General features: G+C 42.4%; 1 protein-coding gene across 2 annotated transcripts; it reads right to left on the reverse strand.

Moving 5' to 3' along the window:
- Positions 1 to 1,623: 1,623 nt before the first annotated feature.
- znfx1 (zinc finger, NFX1-type containing 1) lies at positions 1,624 to 18,748 on the reverse strand. 2 transcript variants are annotated; one of them, XM_077530103.1, is made up of 19 exons: positions 18,493 to 18,748; positions 16,768 to 16,833; positions 15,687 to 16,666; positions 15,110 to 15,338; positions 14,356 to 14,705; positions 13,655 to 13,834; positions 13,417 to 13,523; positions 12,427 to 12,665; positions 12,200 to 12,331; positions 11,791 to 11,939; positions 10,746 to 10,889; positions 10,466 to 10,556; positions 9,670 to 9,911; positions 9,431 to 9,570; positions 7,783 to 7,915; positions 7,411 to 7,578; positions 5,537 to 5,647; positions 5,353 to 5,448; positions 1,624 to 4,826 (listed from the first exon to the last, which is right to left on the reverse strand). In XM_077530103.1, exons 2-19 carry the CDS (start codon positions 16,799 to 16,801, stop codon positions 2,352 to 2,354), a joined length of 6,000 nt encoding a protein of 1,999 aa, XP_077386229.1. In that variant the 5' UTR covers positions 16,802 to 16,833; positions 18,493 to 18,748; the 3' UTR covers positions 1,624 to 2,351. The 2 variants fall into 2 exon arrangements, with proteins under 2 accessions (XP_077386229.1, XP_077386230.1); XM_077530104.1 differs by having other exon boundaries at positions 18,489 to 18,748.
- Between the last annotated feature and the right edge of the window lie 1,363 nt (positions 18,749 to 20,111).

A 20,111-nucleotide genomic window follows, 5' to 3' on the forward strand; every position in this document is an offset into this window, starting at 1 on the left:
CATATCAAGAGTTATCGCCGCTTTATTTTGTATCTCATGAATAAGCAAAAAAAAAATGATAGTAGAAAGTAATCACTGCTCACAGCTGACACAGTACTAAATGTTTAATGTACATCTTTTATATATATATATATATATATATATATATATATATATATGTTTCCGTTTATGAGAAATCAAGCAATATTGAACATTGAGTCGGTCAAGCGTTGCGGGAAAGCTACAGCTTTTTACGAGGACTCTTCTTGTCCTCCGGGCAAAGTATCAGGCTACCATCTTGCAACTTGTCATGATTTGTTTAACGATCTGTTGTATGAAGCATAACACATTTAGGAACGAAGCTGTCAGGTTTTCGAGGAGTTGAGGACCCAAACGCAGGGAGCGCTGATGCAAGTCAGTGCTCATAAAGGTCATTTCATTGAACAAAAAGGCAAGCAAGGTACTTGAGTAACTAGACAAAGTGCAATTACTGCAGAAATTGCACGGGAATGCTGAAAGCTGAATGCTAATAAAACATTTCCCAAGCGAAATTTGCTGAGCAGTATCAGAGTTGGTATTGATGAGAAGTTGTATGTATGGAGTGGGCGTGGAAAGTGGGACTTGGAAAAAGTAATGGGGAAAAGTGTTTTTTTAAGATGTTCGTGCTTTTCCCCCCTTCGACAAGAACGAACACAAAATTTTCACCCGTGTAGAATGTCGCATCATCCAATCAGCTCGAATTATTGGACATAATGTACCGCCTTTTCCCGATGAAATTACTGTGGAGAGGTACCAGGGTTATTTCCAGGTTAAGTTTTAGACACTCCGGTCAAAATTTCCATATAGCTTTTATCATATGCTGTACTGACTCTGCATTTCCACTCTCCCGTTTTGTGCGTAGCGCTGCAAAGCTAGCCGCACTGCAGCTCCAGCAATAATACGTGTTCATGCCATCCGACATGATCGACGAGACCGTCCACCTCGTCGGATATTGCCATTTTTTTCCCGACGGAGGCTCCCTCCGCGCTGCCGTCTCTCAGGCCGGCGCTTAAAAACTATAAATACTGAAGGGAGTGACACCCCCTTTAACGTTTGCTCAATTTCAACACTTGTCCTTGTGACAGCAAATTGTGCTGCCCCCAACACACTCCTCCTGCAAATGCCGCCATTTTTGCATTCAAGCTGCTTTTTATGACAGAGACACATCCATCATGGGGTAAAGTGAGCGGTGGGTGGGGGGGGGGGGGGGGGGGGGCGGGGGGCGCAACTCAGTGAGGAGGCTACAGTTATTTCAGCATTGTTTATTTTGCTTTGCTATAGCGTACGCCATTTATTTTTAACAATAGGGCTGCACGATATCGGAACATCATGCGATATGCGAGATAGTTGCTGAATATAGCGATATCGATACCATTGCGACATTTAACATGGACCTAAAGAAACTACATTTTTATGATCTTATGAGAGAATTACATTTTTTATGCAGCAAAATAAGCAAACCAAAAAGTCATTGAATTGTTTTTACTTACATTTCACAGCCAACTTCATTGGAATTAGGGTTTGAATTTTATCAGTATAAAATGTGTACAAAAAAATGATTTCTGGGATTTTCCAATATTCACAAAATGATTACAGTACTCCGTGACTTTTTCGGTTTATTTTTATTTATTTTTTGGATGAGCATGCAGTGGGTCATTTGACCCATGAGCCATTTCTGGTATAGCAAAGAAACAATCACAACAGAGGATATGCAACAGTACATTAAAAGCAACACAATTTACTGCAACACTATAGTAGTACTTTTGTTTTACGCACTTTATGGTAGTATGGAACATGTCAAGGTTCACACATCTGCCTCAGTCAAAAGCTTTTTGTGTACGAATACAATTTGAAACATTTTTTTCAAACACCGGCAGCAACTTTTGGATTTTCAGATGACAGTTTGTCCCCTGACAACGACAAATACACGTAACGTAGTTATAGTCTAATGTGAGGATTCGTTGGTGGTTAATGGGACACTGTTTAAAAAATTAAATGGCAGGATGGAGACGGATTTATTCTTAATTTAAACTTTACTCGTCATACGCGGCAGCTAGAGCGACAACACTTCCTGATCCCCGATCAGCGGACTAACATTAACCAATCAGAAGCTAGCATACTTTAAGTAAATGCAAGTGAATGACGGGTGAGCAGCAGATACGACAAATACATTTAGCTACTTCTACAGAAGAAAAAACAATGTATGATTTCTGCCACTTTTTAAAGTCGCAAATTCACTGTTTTTTTGTTCTCGTAATATTGCCCGCCCCCCCTCTAAAACATATATATTTATACGTGGTCCTAATGCGCCGTCGTAGAACTGGCGCGTAAGTCTAGTCTAGGATAAGATTTTCGAAGTTAAGCATGTTGTTGGCTTCGGACCATGCAGGGTGCCGCGCCCCGTCCATCACTGTCGCGACCCTGTTTCCGCTGGCGAGCGCGTGGTTGCCCCCGCCGATAGTGGCGTCGCAATCGGTGCAGTGTCGGGACTCCATAGCCCCACCGCACTCAGTAATGACGTAGACGTGGCCGTTGGGGCACTGGTACCAGTGCCCGGACCCGATCTTCATGGCTGAAACGATCATCTTTCTCTCCTCGTCGCTGATCCCCAAACCTTTGGCGGGGACCTTTCGCTTCATCGCCTCCAAGGCCTCGTTCCCTCTTTGCTCATCGTCCTCGGTGAATTGACCGACCTTTCTCAACACCACCTCTACAATTTTTTTCTTGGTTTTAATATCAGTATCATTACTTTTCCCTTGTGTCCCTGCCGCCTTGGAAAGGATGATGAATTCCGCCCAGAGCGTGAGCCTCAGCAACTCCCTTTGCAAATCAAATAGCTGCTGCTCGGTGAATTTCTGGTGGAAGTCATTGACCCACGATCGGAAGGTTTCTATCGTCTTCCTGAACTTGTTGACTTCAGCGAGTGTGTCGTCATCGGCGGCCTTCAGTAGTTTCTCAATCCTTGTCAGGAAGTTCAGCCTGTTTTCCAGGACCCATATGTCATTCGCCGTGATGTGTTTGCTTGTCAGGATACGTTTCATATGCATGTATTGCATTTCCTCAAGCACACCTTGGATAAAAAGACTCTCCAGCTCATTCAAAAGCTCCTGACTGTGCATTTTCAGATCAACTTGATCCCCACAGATCTTTTCCTTCACCAACTCTATGGCTACCAGACTTTTGTTGATGTGCGACCCGTAGCGTAGGTTCTTGCGGATCGGAGTTCGGCACTTTGGACATTCTTTCAGTTTAATGGCCACCCGCCCTTCTTCGTTCTCCTGCCGCTCCTCATCCATGCTCATGTATGTATCCATTGACTCGTGTTCAATGATATGGCCGCAGTCTTCCAGCTGGATGAAGCGAGCCTCGGGGTCATCCTCCATGCCAAAGAAAATTTCTGTGACATCTTCTTTATGGCAGATGCGACATTTACTCGGACATTTGTCCCCACACAGGCCGATGCACGGGTGGCCGCAGCTCAGGGTCTGCGCACAGGGCTGGGTGCACGGCGGCCGATCGCACGGCTCATGGCAAAGCTTGCTGCAGCTTTGGTGAGGGCACTCACTTGCGCAAGGCTCCTTGCATGGAGCGCAGGGCTCTCCGCACTTCTTCATGCACTTGCTGTGGACGCAGCAGTTCTCACAAGGCTTCTGGCAGGGCGGGCAGTCGCGGGTGCAAGGAACGGCGCACTTGTGGGAACATATCAGAAGACGGTCGCACTGATGTAAACAGGCGGAGTGGAAGCGACCGTTGCAACAGCGGCCGCAGGTTCCGCGACAGGCATGGCCGCATTGAAGCTGCTGCTTGCATGGGGTCGTACACAGGGGCTCATCGTAATCGTCGTCGTCATCTTCGTGTGTTTGGTAGAAACAAGGGCCCTGCTGGCTGTGGCCGCACCTTAGCTGGAGCATGACGTTGGCCGTGCACTTGCTGGCGCACGGTAACCCGCACCACGTGCTACAGCGATGACCACACTGGAGCGTTCTCTCGCAAGGCATTTTGCAGATGAAGGTGTCTGGGTCCTGGTGACAGGGAACCATCTGTTTGTGCTGACACTTGGGTATGATCTTTTCAATCACGATAGGACAGTCTTCCGGACATTCTGCATGACAGACGAGTGGGCACTTGTGTCCCAAATGGCATAAAATCTTTGTACAGTCCTTGACGCACTTGTAGTTTTTGTGCTCCTGGTCGTAGGGGTGGCAAACACTTGCGCACACGTGGCCGCAGTCCAAACGGAACTCGCAGGGTTGGGTGCAGCCTCCCTCGGGGGCTTGCTTGAAATCGTCAGCACAAGACGCTTGGACTTGCCGGTCCGGGTGATTCTGACAGCACAACGTCAGAGATTTCCCAATCTGACCCTTCTTGCTCAAGGTGCTGAAGATGTCACTCCACAGCTTAACCTGGCCCAGCATCTCGCTGTTGCCGATGCAGTACAGACCTTTCTTGGCCCGAGACAAGGCGACGCAAACGCGATTGGAGATGTTCAGGAAGCCGACTTTACCCTGCAAGTTGCTACGCACCAAAGACAACAAGATAATGTCATTCTCTTCTCCTTGGTACTTGTCCACGACATGGATTCTGACGCCTTCGAATTGGCTGGCCGGCATGAGTCGGCGCAGACATTGGAGCTGGCCCATGTAGGTGGTTAGGATGGTTATCTGCTTGGGTTTGTACTCTTGGAGGAGAAGATAACGGCAAAGAGCAACTACAAACATGGCCTCGTGTAGGTTCTGATGGCTTTTCCCGTCCTTTAATTGTTTTTCGAGTTGGTTGTGCGTCATAAAGAACACATTGGTTCTCAGGCCCTGTAAGAGATTTCAAATATAAATCAGTTATTGTGTGCTCGCAAGAGGACCAACATTTTTGAAAATATGGCCCAAATGCTTGCCAAAATATGGATGCAGATATAAGGTGTTAGGTTAGGCCTCTTAATTATTAGATAGGTGACTTGAGCTAGGCCGTTGTGTCGCTGTGACTTGCCCTGGCTTGACGTCTTCATATCTATTTGCACTCTGGCACACTAATCCAGTTGAAACCGGTTAAGACTATCAGGTCACACATTTTCATATGGGCTAGCCTGAGCCACCCGCCCGTGTGTCTGGGCGGACAAGACAGTACAAGAGTAGAGACCATTTTGAATAGATTAGACCGTCTTCCGCATTCAGCATTAAAGGCTCCACAGCTGTGTACTCGATCTTTTTGGTATCCAGTAAATAGTTCAACTGAGAATATGCAGTCTCCAGGTTGTTATTATTAGTATAGCGAGCATTCAAGATAAAAGAACCGGTGAATGTTCCTATCTGAATTTTACAACGGAAACACAATACAGACCTTAATGTTGTCAAAGTTCAAGACGCAGGGATGGTTTTCCAGCTCTTTGTAAATGTGTGGCGTCAGAAGGCAGGCAATTTCTGGCCTCATGCGATGCTAAAATGCGAACAGGTGATAAATCAGCTCTCGCTTGAAATACAGCAAAGTTACACCGTACGGCACGCTCGTTAAAATCAATTCCGACCTGTTGACTGAGTCTGACAAAAGGAAGTCCCATGTTGACCAGCCTCTCAAACATGGACACGCCCATTTTGTAGTTCCTCTCCAGGTCATACTCTGTCGAGCTGGGGCGCAGCTGTGGGAAAATTGAAACATGTTCAGTATTATTTGAGGACATTTTGAGGGTTGCACAGTGGCCTTGTCCTTAGCACGTCTGCCTCAATAGTTCTGATGTTCTGGGTTGGAATCTGGAGTCGGGCCTTCCACACACATTCCAAAAACATGAATGGTAGATTGATGTATGTGTCCTGTGATGGGTGTACCCCTCTTTTCTCATCAAAATCATCTCGGTTAGGCCCACGCATACCTTATGGAAAATAGATGGCTTGCAGATTATTTCAGATAGGGACTAACATTTGATAGGCAAAATTTCAGACAGTTCAATTAGTTATTTGTCTTTTTTTTCTTCTTCTTCTTGTTTTGAACATGGGCATTTCAGTGATTGATTTAAAAAAAACAAAAAAAAAACATTTTTGCCCTTCTAGCTGGTCAGCAAGTTAGTTGAAATTGAATCACCAGCGCCATCTTCTGGTTTGTGCACTCCATTACATTAATGAACAACATGATTTTAAAAACCTACAATGAAGAAAAGTGTTGGTTTTATCCATCCATCCATCCATTTTCTGAACCACTTATTCATCATTGCAGGGGTGCTGGTGCCTATCCAAGCGGACTTCAGGCAGTAGGTAGGGTCCACCCTAAACTGGTTGCCATCCAATTCAGGGTGTGTTGGATTCATATTTTTAATAAGGTGTGGATATTGGTTGCACACATTAAAATCATGTTTCCCTGGCCACAATTTTAACCACGGAGTGATTCAGTTCAAGTCATCCAGCACAACTTCCTTTTTTTTTTTTTTTTTTTTTTTACAAAAAAAATAATTAAATAAAATAACAAAATGAACAAATAAGCAAACACATGTCCCTAGGTGTGATTGTAAGTGTGAATGGTTGTTCGTCTATGTGTGCCCTGTGATTGGCTGGCAACCAGTTCAGGGTGTACCCCGTCCCCGCCTACTGCCCAAAGACAGCTTGGATAGGCACCAACACCCCCGCGACTCATGTGAGGATTAAGTGCTTTCAGGAAATAGAGAGATGGATGGATCGAAATAAATAAAACAATAAATAAAAATGGAATACAATTGGCTGGCAACCAGTTCAGGGTGTACCCCGCCTACTGCCCGAAGCCGGCTGGGATAGGCTCCAGCACCCCCCGCGACCCTTGTGAGGTGTAAGCGGTTCGGAAAATGGATGGATTTTTATATTTGAATTTTTTATTTATTTAGTTATTCATTTATTATTTATTTTATTTTATTCATCTATTTTTTTGGCAGTTTTGGTCCTCCATAGACCTCCATAGTCCTCATGTGCCCCCCCTGTCAACATGTTTGTCAAAGGAGTTTCCAAATTATTTACTTAATACATTTACTTTATAGTACAGAAATTATCAAAAACAATCGCAGCCATGAATTGTGATAAACTGCGAGGAATTCCCCCCTCTGAAATTTGTTTTAATAAAAATAATTATAGTTGCCCAAATTAACAGCTCAAGCTACAAATGTATCCCTAATGACAACTTATTGTGCAACAACCCTTAAAATAAATGACTTACAGATTATTTAATTTGTTTTAAATAAAACCAGGCACTTAATAACATACTAACTTGCCAGTCTAAACTTTCAAGATATTGGCCCCTCAGATGAGATGCATCACTTGAACATTGACTCCAATATATGCTTGCGGTGCTTTGGCGCCCCCTTGTGCCATCGTGGAGCATTACAATACAACGAGTGCAGGAGGTCGGAGGTTGACTGTATTGATTGACTGTGAGGCCTCTTACCTGCTGGTGGTCTCCAATGAGAATCAGGTGCTGACATGCTTGACTCAGCGCGGTGACGATGTGGGCCTCGAGAACCTCTGCCGCCTCTTCGACAATCACCAACCGCGGGCGCACCTGCTGCAGGACCTGCCGGAACTTGGCCGCCCCTGTTGTTGTCATGCCGATGACCTTGATGGCAGGAGTGAGGAGCGATCAAGATTGTTTAAAACAAGGACGTCAAGGACTTCATGTTAACCTAATATAGAAACAGCCGTTTCAGGTAAAAAATAAAAATAAAAAAATGTGTTTTTATATTTGTTTTGTAGACAGCGACTCAAAATTAACATATAGCGTATTCCATTTTGGGAAAATAACCTTCTTTCTCGTGTGTACCTTGGCCATCTGGAGGATGCAGAGAGTCTCCTCGCGTTTGATTTCAGCGCATCGCTCCGCTGCCTGCTGGTATTCCTCTTCACAGACAAGCGCTTCGGTACGGATGTCAGCTCTGTAGCGTACCATCCACAAGCTGCGCGCGCACAAGAAGACCATTCGTGAGACTCGTTTCATACAAGTGATGTGAAACTGTCATCCTTGGTGAGCTGGCCCCATATCCTTTTGGTGGGAGAAAAGGCATACATTCTGGAATGTTATTTATTTATTTATTTCAACGGTCGCTGCTGTAATCTCACCATGTTATGTGTATGATGACAAATAAATGATTCTGATCATTTACTTTTGGCCAAGCAGATCTGTACTGAAATAAAACGTCAGTCACATCTGCTTACATCCTTCAGAATCAACCAACATAACTTGAAATTTAAGTTTCATTTTAAGACTTAAAATGATGAGCAACTGACCAATTAGATTTAACATTTGCCTCACACTAAACTTGTCCCCATCGCCTGATTGAAACTTGTTACGTAACAGCCAAGTTTGACAAGCAAAATAGGTCTGTACACAGTTAATACAATAAGCATCTCTGCTGAGTTTTTATATATATATATATATATATATATATGTGTGTGTGCGTGTTTTTGTTTTTTTTTACGTTTTATCATGTAACATTTAAAGGGAAAGTGTGCAAAATTTAGCACCAACTAGTGGTGAACTCGTAATTAATTCATTAAGAAAACAATATGCAAAGAGATATCGTTGCCGTCGAGCTGAAACCTCATAAGTCCTAATTTTTTTGTCAAATTCAAATTATTTTACAAAATCTATACTAATCGTCAGTCCACATGCCGGATGTTATTTTGACAAATTACTGACCGATTTAAAGTGTTGAAAATGGCTTGCTCTCCTTGATGATGTAATGTTAATGGTTGGACAAACGTTTTTTAGGCTCTCCTGAGAAGTGGTATATCGCATATATGTACATTTTTAGAAATGTAAACAAAGATCTAGAGCAACTGTATCATATCACCAGTTTTACAAAGAGAATAATAATCACTTCTGATTAGTTGTGGGAATGCTGAAGCATTCCCAGTTGTTATTGTGATTTTTAAGCTCCACACTTTTTTGCCGCGTAAGAACGGCCACATAATACTTCCAATTTACACCGTTCAAAAATTGACGCCTCCCGGGGTATACATCATCTGATTCCACATTACTTCCAGTCGTTGCACAATTTAACGTTTAACTTTCCCCCCATTCATTTTCAATAGGAGAGACGTTGAACTTTTTCTAAGTATCAATTTCCATGCCCACTTCCGTACATATAACTTACCGTCATTACCAAGTGTGTGATACTGCTTGGTGGCACAATTGGTAAAAGTTCATTGTCCAGTAACCAGGAGGTCATAATTTATCTCTCAATGTACTTCATAAGCAATCCACATGCATTCAAACTCTTAGCATTCAGCTTTCAGCATCCCCATGCAATTTCTCCAGAAATTGCACTTAGTCTAGTTGTAGTTGGTAGTTATGATCAGCGGAACTGCTACGTAAATATGCAGCTTAGGCAAACGATTAGAAAGAAGAGCTCTCGGTGCAGTTCGATAACTACAACCACCACTGCAAGCGTGTGTGTATGAAGACTGACCGATAGAGTCTCCATCGGTCTTCCATGCTGAGGTTCCAAATATCCAGGATTCCCTGTTCCTCTGCTTCACTCATCGTTGTGTTGTTGGCCAGCTCCCTCTTGACTCTACGCCTCATCTTCCTCTTCTGTTCCCGTTGAACCTGAAAAAAAGAGGACGAAGGCGGTGCACACAAATTAGAATCTTTGACGGTACTTGTTGCTGATCATTGGTTTTCAAGCGATTGGGACCGGGAGTTTACCTGCCATTGTTCCTCGGCCTGCTCAGGGATTTGTTGGTCCTGATTCATGCCCATGGCCAGCATAGATTTCTGCATTCTTTCCATGGCCGCTGCCTCTCTGCGACGTTCTTCTTTGTCATCTTTGCCGCGTCGCGTGTCAATGTTGTCCTCGATGATGCGCTCGGCTTGGATCAGCGCGGCCTCCTCTGCCACTTCAATGAGCTCCTCCTCCTCCTCCTGTATCTCTAATGTTGGAGCCTCATCTGCGGAGTCACAGATGGAATTTTCAACACATCTTCAATGATAATAATAACAATAATAAGTGTATTTATATAGCAGCTTTCAAGCAATGCAGCACAAACTGCCTACATCTGCTTGGTGCTTGAATTCTTGTTACCGTTACGCAGTTGCTCCCAAAAACGTATAAATACGTTCTATTTTAAATATTAACATGCTCCCAAAGACGTATTTACAATTTTTTTTTGTTATTTTTTATGCTAGAGTATACAGAAGGCTTTGATTCAGCCTCTGAACTGAAGAGAATGCTTGAAGCAATGGTAGTGATTACAAAACGGCCAGCAGGTGGCAGCAGAGTATAAGAGATCAACCAGGGCCATGTTGCAAAAAGCTCCTTTCCCTATTGTATTCCCGTCCCCCCTTAATCTTCCCACACATTACACAAGAATCTTCCCGATAACTTACTACACACTCATCTTTGTTACAAATACAACATTATTGAATAAGTCAAGCTAGCGTGATGATATCATTGTTAGCCATCTACGATTAAGCGGCATATCCATGTCCCATTATCACCCACCTTCATCCATATATGTGCTCTCCGTCTCCATCTGCAGGACACCTAACCACTCCATTATTAAACTGGACTTGGCGTTCCATATACCGAGATCCTGCATTGACATACATTTTTGACAAGTTCATCATCAGTGTATGTGTGTGGAACACACTTTACTGTATGCCCTGGTGACCGTGAATTGCTCTTGGGAGCTCCAGGTGCAATAGGTCACTTATGCCTTGGGCCGGTTGTGTGTATACTGTACAAGGCATAAAAGTGCATGCGTTTTTGCAGACACACTCACAAGTGGTTGGTGTAGACTGCTCCAGTGACTTTCCATCATGTAGTTTTCAAGGATGTTCTCACGCAGGATGCCGGTGAGAGAACAACAACGTTTGCGGTTGAAGTCTTTAATCATATTCTCCAAAGCATGCAACTCCGAAAGAATCTGTTCAACACACACAGGAAAAGCCATGAGTCATCTTCAGACTTTTAAGATGAGCACTTATTTAATCAAGTTGATTTTGCAGAGAAGCGTAACTTTAGCAGTGAGTTGTGTGCTTCTAAAATGTGTTACCAGTGGGCCCATAATACGATATCAATGTTATAAGATGAAATTGTTGTCATACCGTAGAAGAAAGCATCTTCAAGTAACACCATAGTAAATTTTTCCATTTTTGTTTCATACTTACACCCTGGAAGCATTTTTTAACTATCATAATCATGACCTAGCTAGCTAGCTGGCTAACCTAGCCTAGCTAGCTAGCTAGATATAGGCCCTTTATTAAATTCAATTAATGTATTAAATTCAAGGTGACAAAAAGTACATTCATACATGATATGCAAAATCAGCAAATTAAAAAGACCTATAACTTATAATGAAAAACAAAATAAAGTGATAGACACCCATAAATCACATGACCCCTGTAATTAGTAGAAACTTCAAAGTTGAACAGCCCCAAGTGTGATACTATTTGGAGTTCAGCCTACATTTTCTAGGACAGTGTGCCTCACAAGACAAACCAAAAATTAGGAATTCACACCGGTATCAAGTCTGATTTCAGCACCACCTATAAATTGCTAATAAGTCACAGTTTCGCTCAGGAAACACCTTTGTGTTCCCATTCCACGATTGGCTATCTTTAGAAGAGTGAGTGGCTATATTTTATTTTAGTGTGCGTCAGTTAGTTTTATTATGTAATGCTCGATGTCACTGTACGTGCATAACAGCAATGAATGTTAAATTGTTAAGAGCTTATGAGCACCATCAACCTGTGAGCTAGTCCCTTATTATAAAAAAAAAATAAAATACAAAAAAAAACAGAACATCAACACATTGACAAACTCACATCTTTGAATGCGTGGCGTAGGTAAGATGGCTGTTTATGTTTGAATGCTGCTGAAGCTGCCAGCTCTTTCAGATTGAAACTCTTCAGGAGCTCACTGTTGCTGCGGCCCCCCACTCGCACGATGCCCTTGGGCATGAAGTTATAGATCCCTGTCATGGACAAGTAAATATAGAAGTATGTCATTGTTGATATAGAATTTTATTTCATTTCATTGTTTTTTTTTTTCACGTTGCAGTAGAAATTCTAATTCGACCGTATGTCGAGACTATAAACATTAATGAGGAAGTGAAATAATGTATACACAGTTGTGTGTTACATATCAAGACACAAGGTGGGCAAAGATGCATTTGTAATTTTGCTGCTTCGCTTAATGGCCGTTGACAATTAAAGTTTGACCCTCATATCTTACCCTCAAGGAACTGATCCAACGCATGGTTAGTGTAACACACGACCAGTATTGGAGAATTTCGATCTGGATGTGCCCAAAGATCATAATTATTCAGAAGAGCCTGAGCGATCTTTAATCCGACGTAGGTTTTTCCTAAAGAAAATCAAACACAGGAATGAAAATATTATCTTTCTGACTCCCAAAACAGTTATGATTTGAAAAATGTCGATGAAAGGAATATATCTGACCAGTGCCGGGGGGTCCCTGTATGATGGCCAGCTCCTTGGTGAGAGCCAGTCGGAGAGCTCTCATCTGAGACTCATCCAAGCTCAGCATCTCCTTCGTGGGCCAATTATTTTCATTCAGGCTGAGAAAGGGTTCAATACACTTCTTGTACTTCTCTTCAGCAATGGATGACAGGTCATACATGTCATTTCCTGGAAGATATGCGGGCGGCTGCACATCTGTGCTACACTCCACGATATACCTGCACGTGTGAAACATCATGACATAATTTACCGGTTGTGTGGATAAAATACAGCTAGCTACAATAAAAATGAATGGTAAATCCATGACAAGAAGTAGACAAAAAGACAAGGGGATCCGGGACAGAGCCCTGAGGTACTCCTGGAGGTAACAGGGCCTAGTCATCATAAACATGGGAAAGATAAATTGCTGGTTTAAGTATTGAAACGAGAAAAAAAACTTGAGAAGCAATTTTGTGGCCCTAATCAGAATAAACAAACTAAATAAAACTAACTAACTAAACTCAGTAAAGGAGGACTATGGGAGCTAGTTAGGGAGCTAGTTCCCTAGCAGGTAAAGGAGCACTATGGGAGTTAGCTAGGGAGCTAGCTAGGTAGAACCTGGGGCGAAAAGCCAAATTGTGGCCGGGTTTTTACTTTCTGGAACTGGTTTAGGCACCTCTGGTGTTGGAAGACAGAAACCTCTTAAACACACAGGATTGCTGCCCTCGAGGACCTGAGTTTGAGACCTTATGTCTAGATTTTATGCCCTGTAACAACAGAGCTGGTCAGCTCCTCAATCAGTCAGAATCATGAGACAAAAGTCTTCTGACTGCTTCCAAATAAACTAGAGTTAGGAGATTCAGACAGATCATTCAGTCTTTGTTAGAGCTGGGTAAAAAAAAAAAAATCATCTTACTTCAAATAGAAACAAACATACCAAAGTAAATTTTAACACACTTTTTAAGCACACACTTTTGTATGGTTGCCTACCTCTGAAAGGGCATGTCATCCTCGTCTTGTTCTTGCAGGCCTTCCAGAACATACCGATAGGCCTCAAAGTAGGCGGGAGTCTCAACCATCAAAAAGTTCTGTTCTTGCTGAAGGATTAAATATAATTAGTCTCCTCAGACACCCTGTGTCTGCTAAATATTAGTCAACACTGCATATTCCACTCCTACTAATTAGTATTGTGCTGGTGTTATCAGTTACAAAACCAGTGTTCTCCTACCTCCATTCTAGCCAGCTTGAATCGGCTGTCGTCCGTGAACATGAGGGTGATCTTTCCCTTGATAAGGTTCTTGGGGTCTCGGTCTGCCACTGTGGCGTACAGGAAGCTCTCGAAATTATCACAAGAGAGGCAGACCAAGGAACCATAGAGCAATCTCTTGGAGTTCTCCCAGCGGACAAACTGAAGCAGTGATATTTCACTCAGTAAATTTCCTTCTAATTTCAAGGCAACAAGTAAATTTCTCACAAAGTTTAGGGATATTTGGCTTTGGGGTTTTATGCACGTTTTACAGCTGAACCTAATTTGACCTGTAAACTTTGGAATGCAAATGTCCAACTCTTCAATATATCAGTACTTTTTGCACACCTAGTTGTTTTCTAACAAGCAGGTGTTTGTTTCACCAACCAACCAAGAAATTTCCAAGGACTCTTCCGGTCCGTTTGTATTTCTGTTGCAATCTACTGATGACACTCGAAACCATAGGTCTCAAACTCCGGTCCTTGAGGGCTGCAGTCATACATGTTTTAGAATTTCCCCTCCTCCAACACAAGTGCTTCAAAGGATCAGCTCATCTGCAAGCTCTGCAGAAACCGGAAGTTTAAGTTCACCTGTAAAGGTTATAGTGAATTTCCTGATATTTCAAACAAAAGCCAAATATCCCAAACATTTTCTTCTAGTAAATAAGGCATGTGCAAGCTAACCTGAAGTGGCTGGACATCAAACTGGACAACATAGGCAAGACCACTGAGCATAAACTTGGGCTCCCCCAGTTTTACATCAAAGTACACAAGGATGTCGTCAAAGTGCTTTGTCTTCAGCTCCGCATTGTTTGCCTCCATTTGCATCTGACGCAACAGCTGGATCCCTTCACGGAGTCGGCGCACCAAGTCCTCCCTCATTAGCCTGAAGTGCGTGTCCAGGTAGATGAAGGTGTTTGTGTATCTCTGTGAAGTGATGTTTGGTCTGAGGAAGGGTCTGTGGTCCTCTGCAAACTCCTCGGGAGTTGGGTAGATGGGTATGGTCCTGAAAGCTGGGTGCTCCTGCTCTTCACCTAGGGTCGGAGCAGAGGAACTTGTAAGTTGTTTTCATAACTACCAATACCTTGAAGACGAGGTGTCCAAACTGTATGCCACTTGATCTGCCCCTTCACTAAGCAGTAGAGACATCACATTCAGAACCAAACCAAGATCAATTAGTAATAAGATGGCAATCTTTAGAGCAGTATTTACTTGGTGATCATTAACGTTTACATAGAGCAGAAAATGGAGCTAAAGCATTTTTGTTCTTGAAACTGAATTATCTTTATTCACTGGGACTTTAGGAAGAGAAACTTTCTTAGATGTTAATAGTTTCTTTGCATCTTTATTAATAGTAGTACTCATCTTTATATTAGTAGTCCTAGTACTTGTCTCATATCATAATCATGGGCTGGACTAAGAGCTGCGTCTCCATTACCTGACATATCAAGCTGAAGGAGGCCATAGGTGTCCCTGTTTGGGTGGAGAGTTCCTTCCCTAGACCTCTCCTGAAGGTGCTTGACTAGAACCTCAAGCCGTGCCACCTTCTCCACCACCTCAGCTGGTATGTAAACTCCTGATGTCCTCAGTCTGTCCATGGATGGTTGGAGCAGCGTCAGTAGCAAGCAGACACCTTCGACCGAGCTAGCGGGGAAGTTGGTGAGGACCTAAAGGTGAAGGGTATCCGTGAGGATATTTCGGTTGGTTAGCGGAATGAGCTGAAATCTACAGACTACGGATATGCCCGGCGTGTTTGCGGATGTTGAAGTCAAGGTCAAGGTGTCCATTGAGGAAGCTATTTGAGCCAGAACAAGGCACCCCAGAATCAAAACAACTCTCCAGTATTTTGGGTCATTCTTCATCAACCAGAAAATAAGAAGTGTACTGACAAACAACAGCAGATCCACTATCATTATTGCAGAGGTCTGTGCACCATTAAGTTCTATTTTCATTTTTCCATAACAACAAACATGCGGTCTATGACGATAAGATTGGAATTACCGGAAACTCCTTACCTGTGTAAGAATCAGCACAATGTTTTCCACGTGACGCGGATATTGTTCTCTGCGGTCTGGCTTGGACTCTAAGCTCATGCCTGCCAGGTAGTGGGGCAGGGTGGTGCGAAGGAAGACGGAGTCTTTTAAGATTCCTGCCAGGTGCTGCAGGGTGACTCGGTTTGAGCGAGACTTGAAGGCTTTGCTGAGCACCAGGCAGAGGAGTTCCACAAGGTCCTTCCTCATGTTGGCATCCAGCAGCACATCCGGCAGGGCTGGGTGAGAGGAGAGAGTGAAGGCGATGGCGGACGGCTCCTTTTCAGAAAGCTCCTGGAGGGATTTGAAGCCCAGCCGGGGGCCCTGCGGTGCAGCGTCTCTGCTTGCGGAGGTTCTTCTGTCCTGACTCCTAGTATCACCACCAGTGGCATCTCTTCTTCCATCACCCCATGGACGACGTCCTTGCCTTTCTCTGCCCCCTCGACGTCCTCTCCCGCCAGGACTCCGAGGAACTTGCGGCGAACTGTCTCTGCTCGTGGGAGTCTTTCTGTTCCGACTCTGACTATCACCTGCGCCATCTCTTCTTCCGCCTCCCCGTGTATGTTGTCCTGTCCAGCTGGCACCTTGAAACTCCTGAGTTGCGGCGTCTCTGCCTGTGGAACCCAATCTCCCTCTGTCACAACTCTGACTGCCACCAGTGTCATCTCTTGCTCTTCCAGCACCCCTATGATATCCTTGACTCGCTCCACCCCTTTGACGTCCTCTCCCTCTCTCAGCTCCTTTCTCCCTCCGATTCAATCTGCCGCTCCCGCCGAGCTCTCCCGTTTCCCATAGCCACAGATCCCCTTCCTTCTTCTCCTCACTGCGTTTAAGTGCTGCACTGAGTCCTCCTCTCCGCTCTGCCTCAAATCTTTGACCGACACTGATCCCGTGATTTATACTACTCCTGTCCTTGGCACCTCCATGTTCATTCCCTCGTCCTCCACCAATACGTTGTCCGATATCTGCATGTGTAGGGGAATTATCACATGTGAGAAAAACTTAAAAGTAAAAGGTGAGTATTTATAGTGAAGCATTGACTGTTAAAAACAAAAACAGTTCTCACATCTGTACGTGCGGCCATTTTGTCCTCTTTGCATCGTCAAGGTCCAAGCTGCCGAGTCGTGGATTGCTACAAATGGGAAGGAAATAATCTTTCTAATCTTTCTAATCTCATTTGAGCAGGGCTGGGCATGCAATTTAGCGACAGTCGCTTGAAGTTAAAATGGAAAACAGCAGATGATTTGAACATTATGAGCCTCTTTGGTGTGGCTTGCTCTTATTTTCTCTCCTTAATCCAAATGTCGATGTATTTGTCTCAGGTGCCGGCTCGTAAATTTGTCTCTTTCTCTCCTTACCTTTCCATGTCTCCAGCAACGTACAATTTTAATGACGTAGAGTAGACAAAATGTGACGACAACAACACACAAACAATCACCAGCATGGCAAACTCGGAGCAACAGGCTGCTTCAGTGCTGACGTTTGTTATAGCTTTTTTCTTTTCTTTTTTTTCCATAGTGGTGAGGGACTTGGAACCAAAAGACTTGGACTTGACTTGTGCGTCAAAGACTTGAAACTTGACTTAGATTCGGGTATTAGAGACTTGTGCTCATCTTAAGACATCGTGTGCATACAAAATGTAATAAAAATGTAATGTGATGTGTGCAAAAATTAAAAAAAAAAAAAAAAAAAGCAATAATGTGTGCAAAAAAAGGCAGTAAAGGCGTGTGTTCAAATACTGCAATATTCAATGCACCACATCAAATCATTTTTTTTTCAGTGAAACTATTATTGACCAACATTAAATTTATTTATTTATTATTTTTATTATTATTTTATACGACTCGTGTTATGCAATCCCATAAAGTACGGTACAAGGGAAAGGTTTGGAGACAAATTTCTCATTCAGTAGCACTAAAACGTGTTACCAAACTTTTTTTTTTAACTGTAAGTGTAACTTATACTCAACAAATACCTTACTGTATAACTTATATAGTATAAGGTAATTGTTGTAAATTACTTACAGAATGTTAAATGCATAAAGTATACATTGAGAGTAAGTCGTAATTTTCTTTCTGATAAAAAAAAAAAAACTGATGTTTTTAATGTTTTCTAAAAAGACAGACATGTTCCTTAAATATAAAGATTTTCCCAATGTATTTGTATTGCTTTTCATCAACACAAAACACCACCTTATTGTTCATTCATACATTCTCCAAACTGCTTATCCTGAATTGATATTAAATATGCTGGTCTGGCCCACTTGACAGCTACACCAAAATGACTTTCTATTCTATTGTATTACGCCTGATCCGCTGTGGAATGTGGAATTCATTTTCTAGCCATCGTGCACTTTCACTTTCGATTAGCACTCGTGCGCCCTCTGCAGGCCGAGAGAGAGATCGGCACAGCATCGATCAGTTTCTGTTCTCCAGAAAGCGGATGGGCGAACAAACAATGAAAACAACTCTTATTTCATGAGGGAAACACTTCTGTTTCTCATCGACTCATTCAACAACACAACCATTTGCACGTATATTCTTATTCATTCCTCTCTACTCTACCGCGATGTACATTTAGTAAACTATAATGTAATGTCATACAACGCCTGAATTCATCGTGAATTAAACCTGCTAATCCTAATTCATAAACTAAATTTCATAACCTAGAAAAATGGCCGATAAATGTAAAGCTGCAATCAATTTGCAAGCATCACTGCCATATAGGCCTATATAGGCTACTTACTGCGTTGTCAAGTGTTTAATTAAAATTAAAATGATAACATACATACATGGGATAAGATCCGTCCGCTTGGAAGCTCTGCTGCGCGTCAATGCGGTCGCTCGATCGCCTCCGTGCGGATTTTTATAAGCGAGCTGAGTTGCGTTTCCTCTTCACTTGCGTTTCCCCAACATCGAAAGAGCCGAGCTCGCACACGCACGCGCACTTTGATGTGTCACTGAGGGAGCCAACATCCGCTTGCATGCCATCCAATTACTGTCATTTGACTCGTTTCAGAAATGAAGAATAATAACATTTCGTTTGAATACAACTCAAATTGTAACCGTGCTCAAATTTTTATGGGTTATAAATCAATGCCAAATTAAAGAAAAATATGATACGTGACTTTTTCTGACATGACAAAGTTGAGTTGTCTTGAGTGACAATCTCAACAGCTAAAACCATGAATAAATATATATATATATAATATATAATATATATATATATATATATATATATATATATATATATATATATATATATATATATATATATATATATATATATATACATACACACACACAAGAGGCAGCACACAGGACAGTTTTTTAATAATCCGACAATGAACACGTTTCTCAGACTGCACCGACAGACAGTGAATCGATCTACATCACATAGGTCCAGACATCGCCTTAAAGCAGTAGTGTCAAACATAAGGCCCGCGGGCCGGATCAGGCCTGCAAAGGGGTTTAATCCGGCCCACAAGATGATTTTGTAGAGTTAAAAAAATAATAATAATAATAAATTGTAATGTCGGACTAATTTATCACTCAGCCACAATCAAAATATATAAAATTTGGAACTTTGTAACAATATGATTACAGCTGAGCTCTGTAATTTAGGGCTGGGACGCAAATAGCCAAAATCTGCGTGTAATTGACAGCAATCGTTTTTAAGTTATATACCGTCAAAATGTTATCTTCAAAAAGAGACCAAAACTATGCTGATACTCCAAATGGTTCAAGAACAGCTACAAATTTATTTTGGGTGCACCATTTTTTAGGCATTTCTGGCCAAAGTTGCCCTGATTATAAGGGGTTAACAGGTCATGAACTCAAACTTAACCCTGGCGTGACCCCAGACATGACACAATGACCCCAAAGTCATTTCTGCTGAGTCATATATCATTTAAAAACAAATATATAACATATTCTCCAATAGTTTGCAAAAACAGGTTTAGTAACAGGGCTGCGTGTATATTGTTGAGAGACACAACTTCAGGCGGCAGGTTTTTCTATAGGCTATATGAAACAGTTGGCTGAAAACAAAGTAAAGTGAACTTTACAGCAGCATAGACTGGAAAATAGTTTGCAGATATTATATCGGGCAACTTTGTCATCTTTTAATTTGTGGATGTATGCAGTTTTTGTAGGGCATGCCAAAGAAACGTTGACTTTCTGTGTAATTAATGTAATGTCACAAGATACATTTGTATGAGTCATAAATATCAACAGTTCTTTGTAACACCTGGTAACAATAATGGCTTATCCTTGAAAGCTCGTGTTACTATGAAAATAAGAACAACAACACAAACACACTTCTTACTCTTAATTTATTTCACGACAAAACTCCCCAACCACACTTCAAAATTCAAATAATTTACATAAAGTATAAAAGTAGTTGATGCCT

This window comes from Festucalex cinctus, chromosome 8 (genome assembly GCF_051991245.1).
Source record: "Festucalex cinctus isolate MCC-2025b chromosome 8, RoL_Fcin_1.0, whole genome shotgun sequence".
In the NCBI taxonomy this organism is placed as follows: Eukaryota; Metazoa; Chordata; class Actinopteri; order Syngnathiformes; family Syngnathidae; genus Festucalex; species Festucalex cinctus.

What these genes read in the sequence shown, in the direction of transcription:
- znfx1 (XM_077530103.1), bottom strand. Translation starts at nt 16,801, where the DNA reads ATGCAAAGAGGACAAAATGGCCGCACGTACAGAT. An exon ending in ACAGGGACCCCCCGGCACTG is followed by an intron (nt 12,332 to 12,426) that starts GTCAGATATATT and finishes GATTTTCTTTAG; the next exon opens with GAAAAACCTACGTCGGATTA. An exon ending in AGGCCGAGGAACAATGGCAG is followed by an intron (nt 9,571 to 9,669) that starts GTAAACTCCCGG and finishes TCTTTTTTTCAG; the next exon opens with GTTCAACGGGAACAGAAGAG.